The following is a 22,090-nucleotide window of genomic DNA, read 5'->3' as shown; positions in this document are numbered from 1 at the left end:
AACATATTGGGGCAGATTTAGGCCATTCACCCCATCATGTCCGCTCCGCCATTCAATCATGGCTGATACATTTCTCAACCCTACTCTCCTGCCTTCACCCATAACTGTTGATCCCCTTACTAATCAAGAACCTATCTATCTCTATTTAAATACTCTCTACATACACTCCACAGCCTTCAGTTGCAATGAGTTCCACAGATTCTCTATTCTCTGGTTGAAGAAATTCCTCCTCATCTCAGTTCTAAAGAGTCGTCTCTTCACTCTGAGGCTGCCCCCACAGGTACTGCACTCTCCTCCTAGTGGAAAAATCTTCTCCACATCCACTCCAACCAGCCTCTCAGTTTTCTGTAAGGTTCAATAAGAATGCCCCTCATCCTTACAAACTCCTTCAAGTACAGACCCAGAATCCTCAACTGCTCCTTATATGACAAACCCTTCATCCTCCAAGGCCAGCACATCCTTCCTTAGATATGGGGTCCAAAACTGCTTGCAATATTCAAAATGCAGTCTGACCAGAGCCTTATATTGCCTCAGTTGTACATCTCAGCTCCTGTATTTTAGTCCTCTTGAAATGAATGCTAACATTGCATTTGCCTTTGTAACTGCCAACTGAACCTGCATGTTAAACTTAAGAGAGTCCTGAACTAGGACTCCTAAATTTTTTTGTGCTTCAGATTTCTGTAGCCTTTACCCATTTAGAAAGAATTCTATGCCTCTATTCTTCCTACAAAAATGCAGAACCTCACACTTTCCCAGAATGTATTCCATCTACCACTTTTTTGCCCACTCTTCTAGCCTGTTCAAGTTTTTTTGCAGCCTCCTGCTTCCCCAACACTATCTGTCCCTCCACTTATCTTTGTGTCATCTGCAAACATAACAATAATGCCCTCAGTTCCTTTGTCCAGATTGCTTATGTATAATGTGGATAGTTGTGATCTCAACACTGACCTCTACTGAACTACACTAGTCACTGGCTGCTATCCTGAAAAAAGACTCTATTATCTCCACTCTCTGCCTTCTGCCAGTCAGCCAATCCTCTATCCACGCCAGTACCTTGTCCCTGTCACCATGGGCTCTTATCTTTTCTTAGCAACTTCCTGTGCGGCAACTTGTCAAAGACCTTCTACAAATCCAAACAGATCATATCCACTGGCTCTCTTTTGTCTAAATTGCTCATTACCTCCTCAAAGATTTCAAACAGATCTGTCAGGCATGACCTTCTCTTGTTGAAGTCATGCTGACTCAGCCCTATTTCATCATGCACTTCCAAGCACTCTGCAATCTCATCCTTAACAAATCAACCGCAACTCTAGTTTCTTGCAAAAATATCTCCTTTCCAACCTTAACCTGTTCATTTGTTGACTCCTCACCCACTGTTTCCATTTCAACTTGTCTTCCCTTCTCTCCTGATTTCATGGCGCTGTCAATCTCCCGTCTTGCAAAAGCGTTGCTCCTTATATTCACATCAGCTCCCTCAACCCCACAATGTATTCCTAGCTTTACACTGCCTTTTTTTTGCTCAAAACAAGATTACGATCAACCATTTTCTTGTATCCCTCACCACACACATTCTTTTATCAAATTCCATCCACATATACTCGTATATATTCCATATCCTCTTTAAAAATGCCTGCCAAGTTACTTCCAATTACACTTGTATGACATCTGGCCAATGTTTAAACTTGAATTCATAATGCCACTTCTTTTAATAGCTGTACTTTTAGCCCTAAGTTCTGCAATTTTCTTCCTAACATCACTGCCTCACTATTTGTTTCTTCTTTTCGACATTCATTAACACCCAACTTTGAACAAAAATTGTTGCTCAATTCTCCTAATACCTCCTGCTTTGGTCCAGCAGTCATTTTTGTCTGATTACACTCTATGAAGCGCTATTTTTTGTACCACACAGGTATTTTATGATAGCAAGTAGTTGTTGCTTTGTGCGTACCATTAACAAGAAGTTTCATAGAACTTCGATTCCTGCCAGCCACAAAGGTGTATTCGCCAGAATCAGAAACTTTGGTTTCAGTGATGGTCATGCGATGTACGCGTCTTTGGATTATATATCTGTATCTTTCTTCAACCTGAAAGTTGATCTCAGTTCCATCTTTGAGCCATTGAGCTTCAACATCATCTTCATCAACTTCAAATTCAAATATGGCTTTCTTTTTCTCAATGACCTGATTACAGAAAATTAGGTTTCGTTAAAATAATGTATGGAAAGTATAAAACTCAGTGATTTTCTTCAGTTTTCAATTTCTACATGATAACTGCAAAAACTATTATTTTAAATAAGAAGCAAATGCATCATACCTGGATATCTGCATGAACAGGTTTTGAAATGACAATGTGTCGTGCTTCCACGTACAAATTAGCAGTGGAAATATTTTCACCCACAACTGCTGCGTACTGGCCAGCATCAGCCATTTTTGTAACAGGAATGGTGAGGCGATGAATAAATTTCTCACTGTGCATCTTAATTCTGTTAAAAAAAAGCAAAGAAATAGTAAAAGAAAAAGCAAAGCCATTGCTTGTGTTCATTTATCAAATGTTGTGTAGATTGAACACTTACCTTTCAGAAGGCTGGAGCTCCGCACCATCCTTCATCCACTGTATTTCAATATTTGGTTCTGAAACTTCACACTCAAAGGTGGCTTTCTTCTTCTCAGTGACTTTGATATCTTTGATGTGCTTCCGAAATTCAATATGCCGAGCTATAGAAGGACATATGCTGATTTTACACTCTATTGCATATATTAAACTTACAATTTTACAGTGAACTGTGTGATATAAACAAGGCCACAAATGAATTATTTTGTTAATTACCTTCCACATATAAAGTTGCTGCAGATGATGCTGATCCAGCAACAAAACTGTACTCTGCTGCATCACCAAAGTGAATATTGCGGATTGAAAGTGTGTGTGTTAATTGCTTGGTCTTTATTTGTGTTCTCTCAGTTGATTTGATTTCTTTGCCATTCTTGAGCCATTTGTAAGTAATACCTTCATAATTCACTGTTACTTCGAAGGTAATTGTATCTTTCTCTTGTGCATTCATATCCTTTAGCATAGATGTTATTAAAATTGCTGAAGAAGGAAAACAATAATTTAGTGGCAGAGGAATATGATTATTAATGTACACATTCTAATTGGGTGCTTACTTTGTCATCTGTAATTATGGAAGGTTAATTCAGAATTATGGATATATGGTATTGAAATGAAGAAATCTTACGTTTTACTGTCAGAGTAGCTGACACTTTATTATTTCCACAGATGAAGGTGTATTCTGCAGAGTCCTCATTGCTTGTGTTCATTATAATTAGCTGGTGGAGTTTGCCCTGCACAACTACCTTGAACTTGTCACTCATTTCTATTTCCACACCATTCTTCAACCAGGTGGATGGTACATTGAAATGAGACACTTCACATTGAAAGGTTGCATTTTTTGTCTCGGGAACTTCAACATTTTTCATAGTCTTGGTGATGTGCACAGCTGAATGAATAAGTTTTGAAAAATTAGTATCTATTTTCTGCATTCTATCTTTTGGGATGATGGATTATTTCAATTTTACATGAAATTGCTGTTTTGTAATGTACTATCACAAGCAGAATATATAATTATCCACTCACATTCAACATAAAGTTTTGCTTTGCATTCAAGTTGTCCAATAATGGCTGAATACTCCCCAACTTGTGCTGGGGTGACATTCTCCAATACTAGTTTGTGAACTTTCCTCTGTGCAATAACTTTGCACTTGTCACTTGTCTTAAGTTCCACATTGTTGAACATCCATTTTACTGGCACATTATCATGTGATACACTTAGTTCAAACGTAGCAGTGGCATTTTCCATAGCTGTGATGTCCTTTGGTTTCTTAATTACTTTGATAACTAATAATATGAAACAAAATATTGTGTTTAGTTCTGAACAGTCAAATAAACATTTTAGACACCACAATAATTACCGAAAGAAAGCTCAAGAAGGCAAATTTTCATTATCATAATTTAAGATACAAAATGTAATGAGATGTGCAACTTAATTTACAGTTAGCAAATATGAAAATAATTCATGAAAAGTCAGTATTATGTTACAAGTGTTAAGCTAATACTCAAACTACATTGAGTTTTGTCATTAGGTTGCTCTGGATGCCAAAATAACTCATTTTTAGGTGAACGAGCCAAGATATTAATAATTGCTTGGCAATTCTGCAAGTCTGCATAGAGTTCCTATAAAAATCTTTAAAATGTATAACACAAGAATAGGTTAGTACTTATTAGCATGGTTAAAAATAGTTTCAAAAGCTTTTAAGGAATTACTACCTACAGTAATGTGTTTTTAATAATTTGTATTGTTAAGCAATATAAGATATAAATTCCAGCACTTACCTTCCACATGAAGTCTAGCATTAGCTGACAATCTGCCAAGTTTGAAGTTGTACACAGATTCATCTGAAGTTACACACTTCTTAATTCTTAGAGTATGTATGACACCATCTACGGTAATCTCATACTTGTCACTAGGTTTGATTTCTTCCCCATTTTTAATCCACTGGCTTCTGGTCACATCGGGATGTGTAAGCTCTAAGGTAAAGACTGCATCATGTGTTTCTGTGACTGTCTGATTTTTCAGAGTCTTCTTTATCTTGACAGCTGGGTTCAGGGAACAATTTTATTAAGGTTATTTATTAATAATGCAATCTCAATTATCCATTGACTCACTATTCAGCTTATTAATTACCTGAAAGGAGGGGAAAGTACGACTTCTCAGTTGTACTGAAGATCTGAAGATCAAATGAGACTCTGCAATCTAATGAACCCCATAACCTGCCTGATTGCTTTCTTGTGCTGAGCCACAGGCTTCTAGTCATGTATTAATGTTGTATGGGTGATGATTTGATCTGGTACCCAAAAATGCATGGAAAGTTGGATGACTTGTTCTGAGTTATGAATGTACAAGGAGAAGTCCTAGCCTTATGAACGATCACAGGGATTCTACTAGTAAAATGTTTGTACAGTCAATTTATACTGCTACGAAAAGTTCACTTGACTAGCTGCCTTGGCTTTAAATAGACATTTCCACCTTATTCCCTGATCACGTCTTTCCTTAATCATATTGTTAAATAACTCTCTAATTCATCCTCCTCCCTAATTTTGTATCCTCTTAATTCTATTGGACCATTCATTGGTCTCCCCTAACAATCGTCAGAAATTGTAAAGACCCCATGGAACATGAGAGCCATTTCGCTTTATACCTCAACTGATGTCAAATTTCTACTTTTTCACCTTGGTGTAGAGTAATAGGACTAATTAGTTATGTTAATGCCATAATTTATATATCACAGTATTTTTAAAATAGAATTAAATCAATTTAAGATTTTAACAGTAAGAGATTTTCAGTCAACTCTAGAGAGACGTATCTCACTTAACATAATGCAAAGTATTAAACTTCTGTCTATGCTTCCAATAACATCCATTAAAAAAGCAACAGCATTTTCATTTTCTGGAATGTATGTACATCACTACTTTGGGGAGCAGTAAAACAGTCAGTTTTCCCATATGTGAATGATTCAATAACATATAAGCAAAAGTCCTTCAAATGGAAGTATTAAACAGCTGTTCTACTTTTTCCCTGGTACACTGTTATAGTACTATTTTGTCAGTAATTTCATTAAAAGTCAAACTTTGCAAATTAAAATTATGAACTGAGAATAAAGGACAGTTAATTCATTTACTTGTAAGTAGTAGCTTTTAACAGTTTCAAATTATTAAGTCTTCCTTGATCACAGAACTAGAGGGATATTCAACTGTTCATTTTGTAATGCATAAATGTTAGGATACTCTTTTTGAGCTTGTAGACTTGCTTGCCAAGCCTGTGTGCTTGATTGCAGATGTTTTGTCACCCTGCTAGGTCACATCATCAGTGCGCCTCCGGTGAAGCATTGGTGTTCTGTCCTGCTTGTTATTTATATGCCTCGGTTTGCTGGGGTGGTTGGCATCACTTCCAGTTCTGTTTTACAGTGGTTTGTATATTGGGTGCAGTTCAATGCATTTGTTGATGGAGTTCCAGTTGGAATGCCAGGCCTCCAGGAATTCCCTGGCATGTCTCTGTTTGGCTTGTGCTATTATGGATGTATCGTCCCAGTTGAATTTGTGTCCTTCTTTGTCCATGTGTATTGAGACTGGTGAGAATTGGTCGTGTTTCAGGTGGCTAATTGATGTTCGTGAATCCTTATTGTCAGTTTTCTTCCAGTTTTGCCTACATAATGTTTCTCGCAGTCCTTGCATGGTATTTTGTATATTACGTTAACTTTATTGGTTGTGGGTTTGGGATCCTTTACATTCGTCGGTAGCTGTTGCAGGGTGGTCATTGGTTTGTGGGCTACCCTGATACCTTGGGGTCTGAGTAGTCTTGCGGTCATCTCTGAAATGTCCTTGATGTATCGTAGGGTGATTAGTGAGTTTGGTCATGTTGTGTCTTCTTGTAGTCAGAGATGACCATTTCAGAGATGGCCACAAGACTACTCAAACCCCGAGGTATCAGGGTAACCCACAAACCAACGACCACCCTGCGACAGCTACCGACGAATGTAAAGGATCCCATGCCCACAACCAATAAAATTAACGTAATATACAAAATACCATGCAAGGACTGCGAGAAACATTACGTAGGCCAAACTGGAAGAAAACTGGCCATAAAGGATACACAAACACCAACTAGCCACCAAGAGACACGACCAATTCTCATTGATCTCAACACACACAGCCAAAAAAGGACACAAATTTGACTGGGACAACACATCCATAATAGCATAAGCCAAACAGAGACATGTCAGGGAATTCCTGGAGGCCTGGCAATCCAACCAGAACTCCCATCAACAAATGCATTGAACTGGACCCGATGTACAAACCACTGGAAAACAAAACCAGAAGTGATGCCAACCACCCCAGCAAACCGAGGCATATAAATAACAAGCAGGACAGAACACTAATGCTTCACCGGAGGTGCACTGATGTTATTACCTAGCAAGGAGTCGAAACATCTGCAATTAAAAACACTGGTTCAGCGAGCAAGTCTACAACCTCATCCACAGCCCAAGCTACAAATCTTCTCAAAAACTTTATATTCTTTTCTTCTTGCATGTTAAATTCCAATATCACTCTTCTGTCAAGTTGTGTGACTCATTTTGAAGGTAAAGGGAGGTAAAAACAATCTCCCCATTTACAATACCATGCCAATCCCTCAATCTGTCATTAGCCTGTAAGACACACTGCATTACCTAACACAAATTAGATAAAAAATTTTCAAATTTATCCAGAAGGCAGTTTTTATGTGCTTATAATACTGGAAAAGGTGTTTTTCTACTAATTGTTAAATAATATCAAATACACTCTACAATTTCTATTCATGTTATATTATTATTTTTCTATGAAACTGTAATGGTTGCGATCTTACTGTTCAGCTATGTATGTAAACATAAATGTATTTCATTTCTTGATTGTGATACTGACCTTCAACCTTCAGCTTAGCTGATGTCTTGGAGTTTGCAACTTGGTATGAGTATTCAGCTGCATCTTCTGATTTAGTGATATCAATTATGAGACGCCTGGTAACTCCATCTACTTCACTTCGGATAATATTACCGAAGGTTATTGGCTTGCCATCCTTTGACCATATTCCCTCAGAGTCTGCATTGGCCACCATACATTCAAAGACAGTTGGCTGTGATTCTGGAACCGTCTGATCCTTAAGAGGTTTGCTGATAGCACCACCTGAGGATTTATAAAATTACTAGAATAAACCAAAGCTAATAAAAGACAAGTACAAACTTATATATCTGCATGCACACTGATCCTATGGCATCTTGTTGGTGTAAATTTAACAGTGTCTGTAATCCTGATTAAATCTCTAATTTAGTTAGATGAAGATCTTAAAAACAAACTAAACTTGCTCAATGAATATGAACATATATAAAATATTCTGTATTATTAATTAATAGTTACAGTTTTTTGCTTAAGCTAAAACCTGGTCTTTAGAATTGATCATTCACAGAGTCTGGGTTTGGCTTTTTTTAAAAAGTCTGGTTAGGAATAATTGGAGTCAGTTTTGAGGGTCTTTGAAGGTTTTAATTTTATTGTGTTGTGAATACAGAGGTAGGAAGGCTGATTTGATTTGACCATTTGTCTCTGTGCTGTAACAAAATGATGTCAGAGATTGTCAACTGCATTATGTTGCGATTGTAGAAGATCATATGTTGATTCATCCTTGTACAATAGTGAGATCAGGAAGCCAATGGCTAACAGATACATTGAAAAACAAAAGTTGCTTTTAAATTTTCAAAACAAGCATCAACATAATTGAAACCATAATCAAATGATGGGATGTATCGTGGTAAGAAGGAAAACAGATAAGGTGTCAGCATAGACAGGGAGATTACAATATCCCCATCTCAGAAGAGGCTGAGGTATCTGAAGGGTTAATGAAAATATTGAAAAACAATTAATTTATTGATAAGCACATAATTGTGAAATATGTCATCTTTAATTTTCTATGCTTGAAGCTTCTTTTTAAGTGCTGAAAATATGAGTGTAAGAAAGAAAAATAACAAGTGAACGGTTTGTTAAAATAAAACCTTGAGTGATCGAGTTAATTCTCACAATCACAGAGCAATGATTTGCCTTGTTTAACAAGACACTTGTGAGGCACCAGCTGGAGTATTGTGTCCAAATGTGATTGTCACATTAAGATGTGAATGCATTGCAGAAATTGCAGAAGAAATTTACAAGAATGGTTCCAGGAATGAGAAACGTCAATTACGAGGATAGATTGAAGAAGTTGGTTTGTAATCCTTGGAGAGAAGACCCGGAGGAGATTTGATGGACAGTTTCAAAATCATAAGAGTACTAGACAGAGTACATAGGAAGAGGCTGCTCCCACTCATAAAAGATAAAAGAACAAGAGGGTATAGATATAAAATAGTGTGTAGTGAGTAGTTAGAGTATGAAATGGACTGCCTGGAAATTTGTTGGAGGTAGTTTCAATGAGACATTCAAGTGGGAGGCATCCATTGGATGATTACTTAGATAGAAATAGTGTACAGAGATATGGGGAAAAGACAGGAGGTAACAGAACCAGTGCAGGCCAGATGGACCAAATGGCCTCCTTCTGCACTGTAATAATTGCGATCTCAACCATTTTGAACTTGTGACATAAAATAGCACTCACATGTGTTTAGACCATTTTATAGTAAAATTAATGAAACATGGATTATAGATAATTTAAAATATTCATTTAGATGTAAGCTTGCTGTCTATTTTTATAAACAGCCACCATGATTTTTAATGCAAACAAATATTAAAAAATACTCTATTCAAGGTTGTTTGTTCAGAGTAGGATTTAGTTTGTCCATACCTGAAACAGTAAGGGTTGCCTTTGATGTCTTTTCACCAGCAGTAAATGTATACTCTCCTTCTTCATCTTTCATTATGTTCAGTACAGTCAATCTGTAAATTTTGCCCTTTGCCTCTATCTTGTATTTGGGGCCTGTTTTGAGCCCTTGCTTCCTAAATACCCAGCCTACATCAATTCCACTATGAGACAACTCTGCTTCAAAAGTAACACTCTGTGTCTCTGTGCATGTCCCATCTTTAAGTCCTCTAATAATGTGAATTCCTGTAAAGCAAGGCACAAACCCAAGCTTCAGAAAACAGAAATCCAATAAACAAAAAAAAGTTTCTTAAATCAGTTCATAGTAATTGGTCACATACGTTCAATCGATAGATTGCAGCTTGTTTCAGTTTTACCGATGACAAGTTTATAGCAACCTTCATCTGAGGCGAATGACTTGCTGATTACCAAACGCTGTTTAGCTCCTTTTGCAATGGCCTGTATCCTGTCACCAAGTTGAATTGGTTGATCATTGAAGTACCATTTCACAGAAGTGATATGTGCAACTGAGACTTTGCACTCTAAAACTGCCTTTGTTCCCTCAATAACTGTAACGTCTTTAAGAGGGATCACAATATCAATAGCTAGAAAATAAAGAAAACATGGTTGTCAGTTGGAAGCCTTTGGATAGGCTAGATATTGCCTATAATAGCATGAAAAACTATAAAACTGAAATATTAGGAATGAAAAGTATTAACACTTACATTGTACAATTAAACGTCCGGAAGTTACAAGATCTAAATCAGTGGCATGGAATGAATATCTGCCAGCATCTTTTATAGTTGCATCTTCAATCAGCAACATATGTGATGTTTTGTCTATAACAATGTGAACACGTTCGTTGGCCTCGATTTCTTGGCCATCCTTCTTCCAGACACCTTCAACGTTTTCCTGAGAGAATTTTACTTCAAGTTGGGCAATATCGCCTTCACAAATGGTCTGGTCTTCAAGATCCTGAAGGATTGTCACAGCACGTGCTATAAAAAAAAACAAGGATGACTACTGTCAATAAACCCCTTACAATATCCTTAAATCTGTTAAATTCAGACATTGGTTGTATTGAACCAAATGCTTTGTTAAAAGTATGAATTAGAAAACAGAATGTTGTTATTCATTAAAAAAAAATTAACTTACGCTTCATCTTCAGATTGCAGCTGGTCTTTTTGCCTTCAACAACAAAACTGTATCTGCCCTGGTCTTCCTTAATAACATCCTTAACTGTCAGAGTGTGCCGGCCACGACGAGAAGAAATATAGTATTTGCTGCTGGGTTGGATCTCTACATCTCCTTTGTACCATTTTCCCTCAGCATCTTCATTCGAAACGGCACATTCTAATTCACCTGAGAATAATTCTGGTACTTCTAAATCTGCAAGCTCTTTGGTGAATTCAACAAGAGCACCTATATGGACATTGAAAAAAAGTTACAATTTAAATGACCACATCTTGCACTGTTTCATATCCTGATTTACATAATCCAATTAAGGAATAAATTCAGAAATCCAGTGCCTCAACTGAAAGCACGCTTGAAGAAGCATGGGCTAGAAACAGAGCTACACCCTCATGGTATAAATTATTCCACCCATTTGCATTCCGAATAGGACTCTCTGCATGAATGCAGCATCAGTCCATTTATCCATAAGTCAACAACAGCATGCACTTAAATAGTATCTTTAACATAGCTAAATCTCACAGGGTACTTCATACGGGGATTATCAGGAAAGAAAGTGTGTGATGTTGAGTCACATGAGACAATATTGGGAGACACGAACAATATTTTAAGGAGCATTTTCAAGACGATCACAAAGGTAGTCTAGTTTAAGGGCAAATGTTAAGATTTAGATTCTGACAGCTGAAGTCAGGGCTACCAATGGTAGAACAAAGGAAATCAAAGTTGTAAAAGTGGCCAGGCTGGGGATAATATCGAGCCCTTGGAGGGTTTAGCGATGGACGATGTTAGAAAAATTGAAGGTTGACAACATGAAAAGATTTGAGAGCCAATACAAAAATTTTAAATCAGAGGTGTTGCTAGAAAGGTTAACAGGAGAATTAAACTTTCTGTGAGGATATGAGCAACAGAGTTTTGGATATGTTAAAATTTACACTGATTGGAGGTGGGTGACTCCATGGGGAGTCTTTATCTAAGTCTCGATATGGGTTCTAACAGTAGATGGGCAAAGACAAGGATGAAGAAGAGTGTAAAACTGGGAGTAGGTGGTCTTGATGATGGAAGATGATATAGAATCAGGAACTGGGCTCATGGTTCAACAGGGTGCAGAAATTGGGATAATCTGGTTCAGGCTCAGACAAATGTCAGGGAGGAATGGAAGTGGATGCCGAGGAATGGAGATTTTGGAACTGGAGAAAACTTCTGTCAAGCTAAGACTGGTCATAGGACAATCAGCGTGACCAATGATATGCAAATGGAGTGGTAAAGAGATATAATGGTAAGGAGTAATGGGATATCATCACACTGATCATGAAAACCAAAAGAACTGCGGATGCTGTAAATCAGGAACAAAAACAAAGTTGCTGGAAAAGCTCAGCAGGTCTGGCAGCATCTGTGGAGGAGAAAACAGAGTTAACGTTTCGGGTCCGGTGACCCTTCCTCAGAACTGATGGTGGCTGGGAAAACGTCAGTTTATATGCAGAAAATAGGGAGGTGGGTGGGGTAGGGATTAAACGATAGGATAGAGCCCAAAGAGAGGGAAAGACAGTTGGACAGACAAAGGAGTTGCTAACGATCAGGCTGGGAGGGTGAATAGTTGTTAATGGGAACTGTTAGTGACTAACAACAGAGGGTGTGTAGTGGCAGGCTATGTGGTAACAAGGCCTGGTGTGTGGGGTGGGGGTCTGGAACTTGGGAGAGTTTAGGACCTAAAATTATTGAACTCAATATTAAGTCCAGAGGGCTGTAGGGTCCCCAAGTGGAAAATGAGGTGTTGTTCCTCCAGCTTGCGTTGGGCTTCACTGGAACACTGTAGCAAGCGGGAGACAGAGATGTTTGTCAGGGAGCAGGGTGGTGCATTGAAGTGGCAGGCAACAGGTAGTTCAGGGTCTTTTTTGCGAGAAGAACGTAGATGTTCTGCGAAGCGGTCACCAAGTTTACACTTCGTTTCCCCAATGTAGAGGAGACCACATTGTGAACAGCGAATGCAGTAGACTAGATTCTTGGAAGTGCAGGTGAACAGTTTCTGTGGAAGGCGGACAAGGGAGGGGAGGGGAATATGTATTATACGTATATGTATGTGTATTCCCCTCCCCTCCCTTGTCCACCTTCCGCAGGGACCGTTCCCTCCGGGACACCCTGGTCCACACTTCCTTCACCCCCAACATCTCCCCACAGCCCTACGGCACCTTCCCCTGTAACCAGCGAAGGTGCAACACCTGCCCATTTACCTCCTCCCCCCCCACTATCCAAGGGCCCAAACATACCTTCCAGGTGAAGCAACACTTCACCTGCACTTCCAAGAATCTAGTCTACTGCATTCGCTGCTCACAATGTGGTCTCCTCTACATTGGGGAAACGAAGCATAGACTTGGCGACCGCTTCGCAGAACATCTACGTTCTGCTTGCAAAAAAGACCCTGAACTACCTGTTGCCTGCCACTTCAATGCACCACCCTGCTCTCTGGTCAACATCTCTGTCTCCGGCTTGCTACAGTGTTCCAGTGAAGCCCAACGCAAGCTGGAGGAACAACACCTCATTTTCCGCTTGGGGACCCTACAGCCCTCCAGACTCAATATTGAGTTCAATAATTTTAGGGCCTAAACTCTCCCAAGTTCCAGACTCCCACCCCACACACCAGGCCTTGTTACCACATAGCCTGCCACTACACACCCCCTGTTGTTAGTCACTAACAGTTCCCATTAACAACTATTCACCCTCCCAGCCTGATCGTTAGCAACTCCTTTGTCTGTCCAACTGTCTTTCTCTCTCTTTGGGCTCTATCCTATCATTTACTCCCTACCCCACCCACCTCCCTATTTTCTGCATATAAACTGACGTTTTCCCAGCCACCATCAGTTCTGAGGAAGGGTCACTGGACCTGAAACGTTAACTCTGTTTTCTCCTCCACAGATGCTGCCAGACCTGCTGAGCTTTTCCAGCAACTTTGTTTTTGACTCTGATCATGAAACCTGGTGCTGCATTTCTTTTTCAACACTCAAATGAAAGGTTGAACAGGTTGAGCTGATACTCATTGATTTAATAGAATGGGAGTTGATCTTATTGAAGCTCACAAGATGCTGAGGGAGCTTGACTAGATAGCTGCTGTTTCCTCCCATAAAGAAATTTAGAACCGGGGACAGAGTTTAATAATAAGGCATCTCTCATTTAAGACAGATGAAGAAGAATTTATTTTCTAAGAGAGTCATTTGTTTTTTGAAGAGTCTTCCATAGAAAGCTGTGGAGATTGGGTCACCGAATCGATTTAAGATTGAGTTAGACAGATTTTTGATCAATAAAGGAGTTAAGGGTCATGGGAGTAGACTGGAAAGGGTGTTAAGGCCACAATCAGATTAACCATGATTTTATCCAAATAGGGTTAACAAAATCTCAAAAGGTCAAATGACCTACTCCTGCTTCATTTTCTTATGATCTTATGAAAACAATCAATCATCAATGCTTTCATCTGTAGCAGGCAAAAGAAAAATGTTCTTGTTACCCTCAGACAATTTTTTTAATGATGTGGTAAGTTGTTTTGAAAGCCAAGCTGAAAGATGTAAAATTAGTACTGTTAATGTGCATTAAATATTGAATGTCCATTATTTCTTGCTTGGTAACTTAATCAATAGATATCATGGAGACAGGAGCAGCAACGTTCATCATTACGTGGCAGTAACAATCTTTGTACAAAATCAGGATCTCTAATTTCAATTACAATTTGCATGCTGTCTATTATGATACAGCCATTTTATTATTTACTTTGTTGCTCAAGCACTTTTCTTACCTTCAACAATAAGCTTAGCTGTTGATCTTATAGAAGGATCATCAACAAGAGCACAAGTGTATTCTGCAGCATCATTCATACCAATTGTCAATACAGACAGGAGATGAACTTTTCGGTCAGAATGCATTCGGTATTTGTCACCAGAGAAAATCTGCACATTGTTCTTAAACCATTCTACTTTTATAAATGGTTCTGACAATTCACATTCAAAAGTTGCCATGGTGTCCTTCTCTTTTGCATTGACATCGTGCATTTCCTCAGAAAATGTAATCACTTGCTTGGCTGGAAATAAACAAAAAACACAAAACTGTAAATGCCAGATGAAAAATAATTTTAAAAACATGCATCTAGTGTTTAGTGAACAAAGTTAAATACCTTGTACAAGCAGGAAAGCATGGCTAGAGATTTCTCCAGCCACATTGATAGCTTTCACCATTATACTGGCAGAATCTTCAGGTACAACATCTCGAATCACGAGTTCGCAAACATTGTCTTCAGGCCAATACCAGTAAATTCGGTCAGATTTTTCAAGTTTCACCCCATTCTTAAACCATTGGCATTCAGGGTCTGGCTTTCCCACCACTCTAACACGGAAATGACTCTCATCTCCACGGCTGACTGTCTGACTCTGAATACGCTCCAAAATTTTGGGTGCTTCCATACTTGGTGATAACTTAATCTTGTCTGGTTTAAAAGTTGGAATGGTGATGGTGCCTTGAGGAGGAAGTGGTTTCTTCTCCTCCTCAGGTACTTCTTTGGTCCAATGGAGAAGTTCTTCCTTTCTTTTTCTCAGCATTTCTTCATAAGCCTCATCCTTTCTACGCGATTTGAGTTCAACTGCTGTAATAGCTTCATAATAACCTTCCTCCTGCCTACGCTTAAACTTGCTACGCAGTTCTTCAGTCTCCTCTGTTTGTTTTTCATGAACAATTCTTTCAGCTTTTTTAAGTTTCACCACTTCTTTGGTTGCAGCATCTGCTGGTTTTTCTATCTTAATGACTTCAAAAAATGGTTTGGCTGGTTCTGGAGGGCCAATGTCAACTTTCTGTTCAGGGGCTCGCCGCAAAATAGATCTAAAATCTTCTCGTTCGGTTATTTCTAGCTTCACCGTATGTTCTACGACCCCTTCAGGATTTTCTGCTGTAACTTTGATATTACCAGAATCGTATGATTTGCAGTCAATAATTTCCAGGTAATAGATACCATCATACCGCAGCCTAAACCGTTTGCTCTTACGAATAAGTTGTCCATTAAGATACCAGTTGACTTTTGGTTGAGGATAGCCTACGACACGGCACCGGTAGCGTGCTATTTCACCTTCCATCACTCTTGCTGGTTCTGGGAACAAAACTATTTCAGGCTTTGTCTTCTCTTTTATCAGCTCTTCCGCAAGACCCGTCAGTGCACCTTCATGGGCTAGTCTTTCAAGTTCTTCAATTCGCTGCATCCCTCTTCTGCCTTCAGGTAATTGAGATTCTTCAACAAGACTCTTTTCATCTTTTACAATGAGAGTTGCTGATGTCTGATCAGTACCATACTTGTTTGTAGCTCTACAGGTGATGATACCACTATCCCGGGGATATGCTACTTCAAAGTCCAGACTGCAATATCCAAATTCATTGATCATGCGTAGTCTGTTAGCTGCAGCAAGAGGCTTACTATCAAGTAACCACTCAACAACCATTGTTGGATCACCAATTGGTGTCAGTCTGCATTCAAAGTGTGCTGGCCCAAAACATTTAAGCCTCACAGAACTAGTTTTCTTTTTGAAGTGGGGTTTCTGTTGTTTTTCTTTATCATACAAATCACCTTCCTCCCACTGTTCTTGGCCATAACGTAAATGGAGCGGTTCTAGCTCTGGAGCTGATATCTCCTTAGCTTTATATGTTCCCTTTGGAATGATCAACTTTCTTTCTGGTTCAGGTTCAGCAAATTCAAGTTCAACGTTTAATTTACACCTTGTTGTGTCACGACCTGCTTTATTGATGGCAGTTGCAGTATACCAGGCAGCATCATAATTTGCAGCAGAAGCAATTTTAAGTGCTCCTTCTCCTTTAGTACCTTCAATCCTAAAATACAAATAAGTGGAAATTATGATACAACAAATAATATCAGTGTGCACGTGCACAATGTACTTAATGTTCACTAAAATTGTAATGTGCTTACTTAATATGAGGATACTTGTGTTGGGCAATTATATCACTATTTTTCAGCCATACAATATCAGGATTTGGGTTTCCAACAGCTTTCACTGCCATTGCAACGGGAGCACCCTCTTTAACACTGAGATTTTTCAGTTTTTCCACAAACTGGGGTCTCAATAAATGCTCTTTAGCTGCAAAGAAAATATTAAATTTTAAATACTTCTGCTTAAAAATATGGATATGCAAATACATACATAAACTCGAAGTTTATTTAAAGACTGCATTTTGGAAATTGAAATGGTCCAGTGGAGCAACACTTGAGGTTCAGTATTCTGTTGGAAGTGGGGGGGCTACTGATTCACATTTGACTGCAGCCAAAATGTTTTCTCAAAACAGGAGAAACTCATGCTGTCTCACTCTTGCATATTGGGAGTTATCAATTTTAAGATTTTGTCAAAACCTGGAAACCCCAAATTACTGTGCACCACTTCTGCCTCAAAATGCAACGTAAAGACAGACAAACTTTATAAAAAGTTCCAGTTTCTCTCTAAAATGTACAAAATGGTTTTAACAATATAATGTCAAATCTGCTATCTTGGCATGTGATGTCCACTAGCTCTTGCTACAACTAAGTATGCAAGTTTGAAGCTTATTTTACAATCCACTTGGAGTGAAGACATCCATAAGGTATTGGATCACAGATAAATCATGATCCCCTCGAAAGGTGCAACTGACATATCAGGATCGTGCAACTTTTCAAACTCCATCTGAATTAAGTTTTAAGCAGAGAGGTATAAGCTTGCCATTCCCATCCCACCACTAATTCAGGACTTGAATAATCAATTAATGACCTCTTAATGGTCTATTCTCACCTTAGTTGCAATTATTTTGGGTGGTCCCCCTGAGCTGCGCTAATCTGGGAAGAACTGAGAGACTCAATATAGGGCAGGAGGGCATTGAAAGTTAGGGCTCCACCCTTTTTTTCTGAAGCCAAGGACCCTCGTTCCCCATGGCTCCCAATTCCTGGGACTTAAAATCATCCCAAACAAGTTCATTTCATTCTTGGTCACTCCTCCATTCTGGGGTATGGGGCCGGGGAGTTTGTACAGGCAGCCACCAAAACCACATCATTGACACTGCAGAGTACGAGAACCGCTGGCTTGTGCTCAGTGAACAGCTTTTGACAGCCAGGACATCCTTTATCAGGCTCCCAATACCTTTAGAAAACCCTTGAGGTGGGCTTTCATGTCTTACTATAGCACAGAATTCTCTCTGCTAATCTCTCCTGCTTTCAGAATTAGTCTGGAAACAAAACGATAATGCCCATAGTTTCTATACTCCTCCATATTGCCAGCTAGCTCAAATGCGCATTGAGCGCTTACAGGCATAGTGACAGAACAGTCAGCAAGGCCAATATAGTTAAATAATTAAGTTTGCTGTCATCCAGCAGTCGAACTACTTGTACAGCACTTCATTCATGCATGGTATGGTGCAAACGGCACTGGAAGGGAAGATCTGACAAAAGTAAACATTTTTTTTTCAAATCTGGGTAACCTGATAATACCAGCAGAAAGATCCTGTATACATCTCGCTCAACATGTTGGATTAAAAGACTCATTATAATCTTGCGCAATACTCTTTCAACACTTTCTTTCTCCTGGCGATCCTATTTCCACAGCTTAGTATGTTGTAAGAAATACACGTGGAGCAAAACATGATTTGTGTAATGAACTGGATGTTTACATTGTGAAGTAGACCCAGCTCATTCTTGGGCAGGTGCACAAAATACTGGAGCAGCAGTTTTGATGTTGCTCATTATTCATCTCTATGTGTCTCTTACAACAAACACAGAAACAATAATAAAAAAATCTGCTGCAGCATGTTTGTCTCTAATAATAACATGTTTGAATTTTTCATCAATCGACAAGACAGTTAAATATTTTGTACCTTCTACAGATAGTGTCATAGATACAGAGCTTTTGCCAGCTCTGTTTTGCGCCACCACAGTCCATTCACCCGAATCAATTGGCAGAGCAGGAACAATGATCAAAGATTGAATCCCATCTTCCTTTACCACAATTTTATGTGTGTAATCATTTACAATCTGACGACCTGTAACAGAAGTGGATATGGAGTCAGCTACCACATTTCCCATATTATTTGTGGAGAACAATGTAGAATATTATAAGATAACAAAATATAATTTTTACCATTGTGGAACCATAATGTCTCAGGCATGGGTCTACCAACAACTTTTAGGTCAAATCTAGCAGTCTGCCCCTCAGAACATTTAAATGATGTAGGTTTCAGAACAAAAACTGGTTTGTACAGTCTCTCTAGTTGAGTCTCATCTGTATCCTCTAATCGACGAGCTGGTGAACGACTTGGAGATCTAGGAGACACGGAACTGCAAAAGGGGAAAAATGATTTAACATTATTTGATAAGACTAGCTAATTAATGAATTTCTGAATTCTACAGAACATAAGCACACCATATGAAATGAACACAAAGTAAACAGTGGTTAATAAATAGTACCGCATTCTCCTCATTATTTCTGTTGTTGGCAAATAAGCATGGCCAGTGGGAGTACCAATGGGTTCAATAAACAGCTTTCCAGAGCAAATAGCATTCCCCTTGACATTGCTGGCAAACACTGTGTAGATGCCCTCATCTTCTGGCAAAACTGTAGCAATACGCAGATTAGCTCTGCCGTCCTGAGAAATATCCATCTGGTAATGCTGCCCATGTTTCAAGCGCTTACCATCTTTGAACCATACAACCTACAAAAATGTAAAACGCACATTACTAAGATGTATTTGATCATTTTACAGTTATAATCTCCAAAAGAAAACTTTATAGAGGCATTTTAATTTTTAAATACATGTCTTCATCCCTTCATTATCAATTATCACATCTAATTAGAAACAAATTTCATCTCAAATATTCTTCACGGGGAATGTGGCTTCTGCTGAAAAGATTGTTTACCTTGGGCAATGGATAACCAGATACTTTACAATGGAAAGTAATGCCACTGCCATCAAGAACTCTGAAACTTTTCAAAGTTGAATCAAATCCTGGTGCGATAGATTCTTCTGCAGGAATATCTATCACCATTTCTTCACCATCCTCTTCAAGAAGTTCTTCCAAAGTAATCCTGATGATTCGCAATTCAATTTCTTTGATAAGTCGCTCTTCAAATGAAGAAATGTGGTATTCCTAAAAAAAAGACAAAATTGCTTTGTGGTTGATGATGAGCAATCAATTAAAATATTGGTAAACAATGTACAAAATAAGACTTGTTTAATTGGCACTTAACTAAGTTTATAAAACAGTCACAGCACATAAACACAATGATGCAAAATTATAAAATGATGTAAAATAACAAAGATGGATGTTCAGAATTATTTTGATAAAGAGCTCACAAGAAACTTGCTTGGAAAATTAAACCCGTGGTTAAACAGGAGCTTAAATGGTATGTATGGAAAGCTGATTAGAGCTTAGTCACTGGCCAGGCAAACCAGCATGTATCATTGCTGGCTCTTCGACTGGACTATTGGGCAGAGTTAGTGGCAGGAAGTGTATCCAATTGTAAAACTACCCACCAAATCTAAAAATAATCTTCGATGTGAAAGTGATCAGCTGTCATTATAGTGATCCCATGCACATGGCAAAGGCTGAAAGAGGAATGAACTACCTAATAGAAAGCTGAATGATAAATAGGAAACAAAGTTAATATAAATTGGTGAAGAATTGGAAATTGTGATCCAAAGAATCAGTACTGTATCCACTTTTGTTCTCAGTGTAAGAAAGGATTTGGAACTTGCTAACCACACCAAGAAGCTTGTTTGGTGAGAATAAGACCATAAGACATTGGAGCAGAAGTAAGCCATTCAGCCCATCAAGTCTGCCCCACCCCTTAATGAGATCATTGTTGATCTGATCACCCTCAACTCCACTTTCCTGCCTTTTCCCCATTACACTTGAATGTAGTTGATTGTACAGTTTTAACAGAATAGGCAGACCTATTACATACAATTTACCATGGAGCAGGAAGTAGAGAGAAAGCTGGAGACATTTTGACACGCCAGTTCATTTAAACGGAGCCAGCAACCCAGAGGGAAAAACCGGTAAAAGGAAAACAGAAATACTTGGAAATGAATATGCTGGTCCTCCATTTTGAAAGATACAAGAAAAGTCAGACCAATACATACCTGTACAAGTTGGCTGTTCTAGAAAGCTAAGCACCTTCTATGGGCATCCTCATGCAGCTTGCCAGATTTATACTGCTGCAATCTCAGAAGTGTCATAAGCTTTAGGTGATGGTGCCATCATGGAGGGGTGAAGCCTGGGGCAGCAATAGTTCCAGGTATTCTTGTGGGGCTCAGTGGAGCAGTTCTGCTCCTGTTGCCACACAGAAACAGTTCAAACTTATTTTTTTAAGTCCTCTTCAGTTCTACTGCTGATAAAATGGATAAGTGTGTGTACAGTGGATGCTCTGAGCATGTTCTTCTGCCCCAAAATGGCAATTGGAAGCCTATATATTTCATAAGACCAGAATCGGCATTTTCAATAGAGCCTATGTACAAACAGGCAGGCACTTCAGCCATTGAAGAAATGAAAATGGGCAGATTGGTGGCATTAACAAGATAGCAGACATATCATCCTGTGTGAAGATATTGCCATCTCATATTACCAACTTTGGGAGATTTGATTCGAATCCCACCAAAAGGACCATATAAGAACATAGCAACAGGACTAGGCTATTCAACCCCATTTAATATGATCATGACTGACCGAACACTTCAATGCCTTTCACCCATGCTGTACCCATAATCCTTTGTGATTGACAAGAAAACCACATAAAATAACTGCTAAAGCGAGTGGAGGATGGGAGGCTTAGGGATTCAGGTGATATAATTCCTTAAATGTAAAAGTCCAGGTAGAATCCTTAACATGCACAAGTACAGCTACAGCATAATGAAAACCAAGAACTGTTTGGATAATACATATTGCAACACAGACTACAAGAACAACAAAATCATTAACTGATACAAAAAGCATTAGAGCTGTGTGCAGTGTTTGGAAATCTTATTATAGAAAGTCCTAAAGAATGTTTAATTTATATAGTCACCAGAAAGATTCCAGGAACTAGAACCCATATAAATGAATGGAGACTTAAGATACTGGGAACAATCCAACTGAAGCAGGGAAAGCGAAGAGGACATTTAAGGATTTTTTAAAAATTACACCATCCATCCAATCATTCATCCCTACACTGCAATTGAAGAAGAATGCAAAGGTATTGGAGAGATTGCAGAATAGATTTATGAGAATGGTTTCAGCCATGAAGGACTTTCAGTTATTATAGGATAGATTGCCGGGAGAAGCCAGTGTTGTTCTCCTTCAAGAATGTTGGGAGGAGATTTGATTGAAGTATTCAAGTGTAGGAATGATCCAGACATAACAGATAGAGGGAAACTATTCCCTGTGGTGTAAGAGTCAAGATCCAAAAGTCATAGATTTAGATAATTAGCAAAGAAACTAGAGGT

General features: G+C 38.7%; 1 protein-coding gene across 1 annotated transcript in view; it reads right to left on the bottom strand.

The window, feature by feature from the left end:
• Window positions 1-22,090, bottom strand: part of ttn.2 (titin, tandem duplicate 2) — a 308,270-nt gene that overhangs the window by 267,709 nt on the left and 18,471 nt on the right. Inside the window, exons 18-36 of the mRNA XM_048599205.1 lie at window positions 19,527-19,757; window positions 19,077-19,321; window positions 18,751-18,947; window positions 18,488-18,652; window positions 16,563-16,731; window positions 14,772-16,465; window positions 14,397-14,678; window positions 10,580-10,846; window positions 10,150-10,422; window positions 9,766-10,029; window positions 9,410-9,670; window positions 7,510-7,770; window positions 4,387-4,650; window positions 3,631-3,891; window positions 3,233-3,493; window positions 2,827-3,087; window positions 2,573-2,714; window positions 2,314-2,482; window positions 1,949-2,180 (exon numbers count right to left, since the gene is read on the bottom strand). Of these exons, the coding sequence (XP_048455162.1) occupies window positions 1,949-2,180; window positions 2,314-2,482; window positions 2,573-2,714; window positions 2,827-3,087; window positions 3,233-3,493; window positions 3,631-3,891; window positions 4,387-4,650; window positions 7,510-7,770; window positions 9,410-9,670; window positions 9,766-10,029; window positions 10,150-10,422; window positions 10,580-10,846; window positions 14,397-14,678; window positions 14,772-16,465; window positions 16,563-16,731; window positions 18,488-18,652; window positions 18,751-18,947; window positions 19,077-19,321; window positions 19,527-19,757 (5,899 nt within the window). The remainder of the gene's footprint in view (window positions 1-1,948; window positions 2,181-2,313; window positions 2,483-2,572; window positions 2,715-2,826; window positions 3,088-3,232; window positions 3,494-3,630; window positions 3,892-4,386; window positions 4,651-7,509; window positions 7,771-9,409; window positions 9,671-9,765; window positions 10,030-10,149; window positions 10,423-10,579; window positions 10,847-14,396; window positions 14,679-14,771; window positions 16,466-16,562; window positions 16,732-18,487; window positions 18,653-18,750; window positions 18,948-19,076; window positions 19,322-19,526; window positions 19,758-22,090) is intronic.

The sequence above is a fragment of the Rhincodon typus genome, chromosome 7 (genome assembly GCF_021869965.1).
Source record: "Rhincodon typus isolate 14 chromosome 7, sRhiTyp1.1, whole genome shotgun sequence".
Classification (NCBI taxonomy): Eukaryota; Metazoa; Chordata; class Chondrichthyes; order Orectolobiformes; family Rhincodontidae; genus Rhincodon; species Rhincodon typus.
The sequence above is the reverse complement of the archived record's forward strand: the minus strand, read 5'-3'. Positions and strand labels throughout refer to the sequence as shown.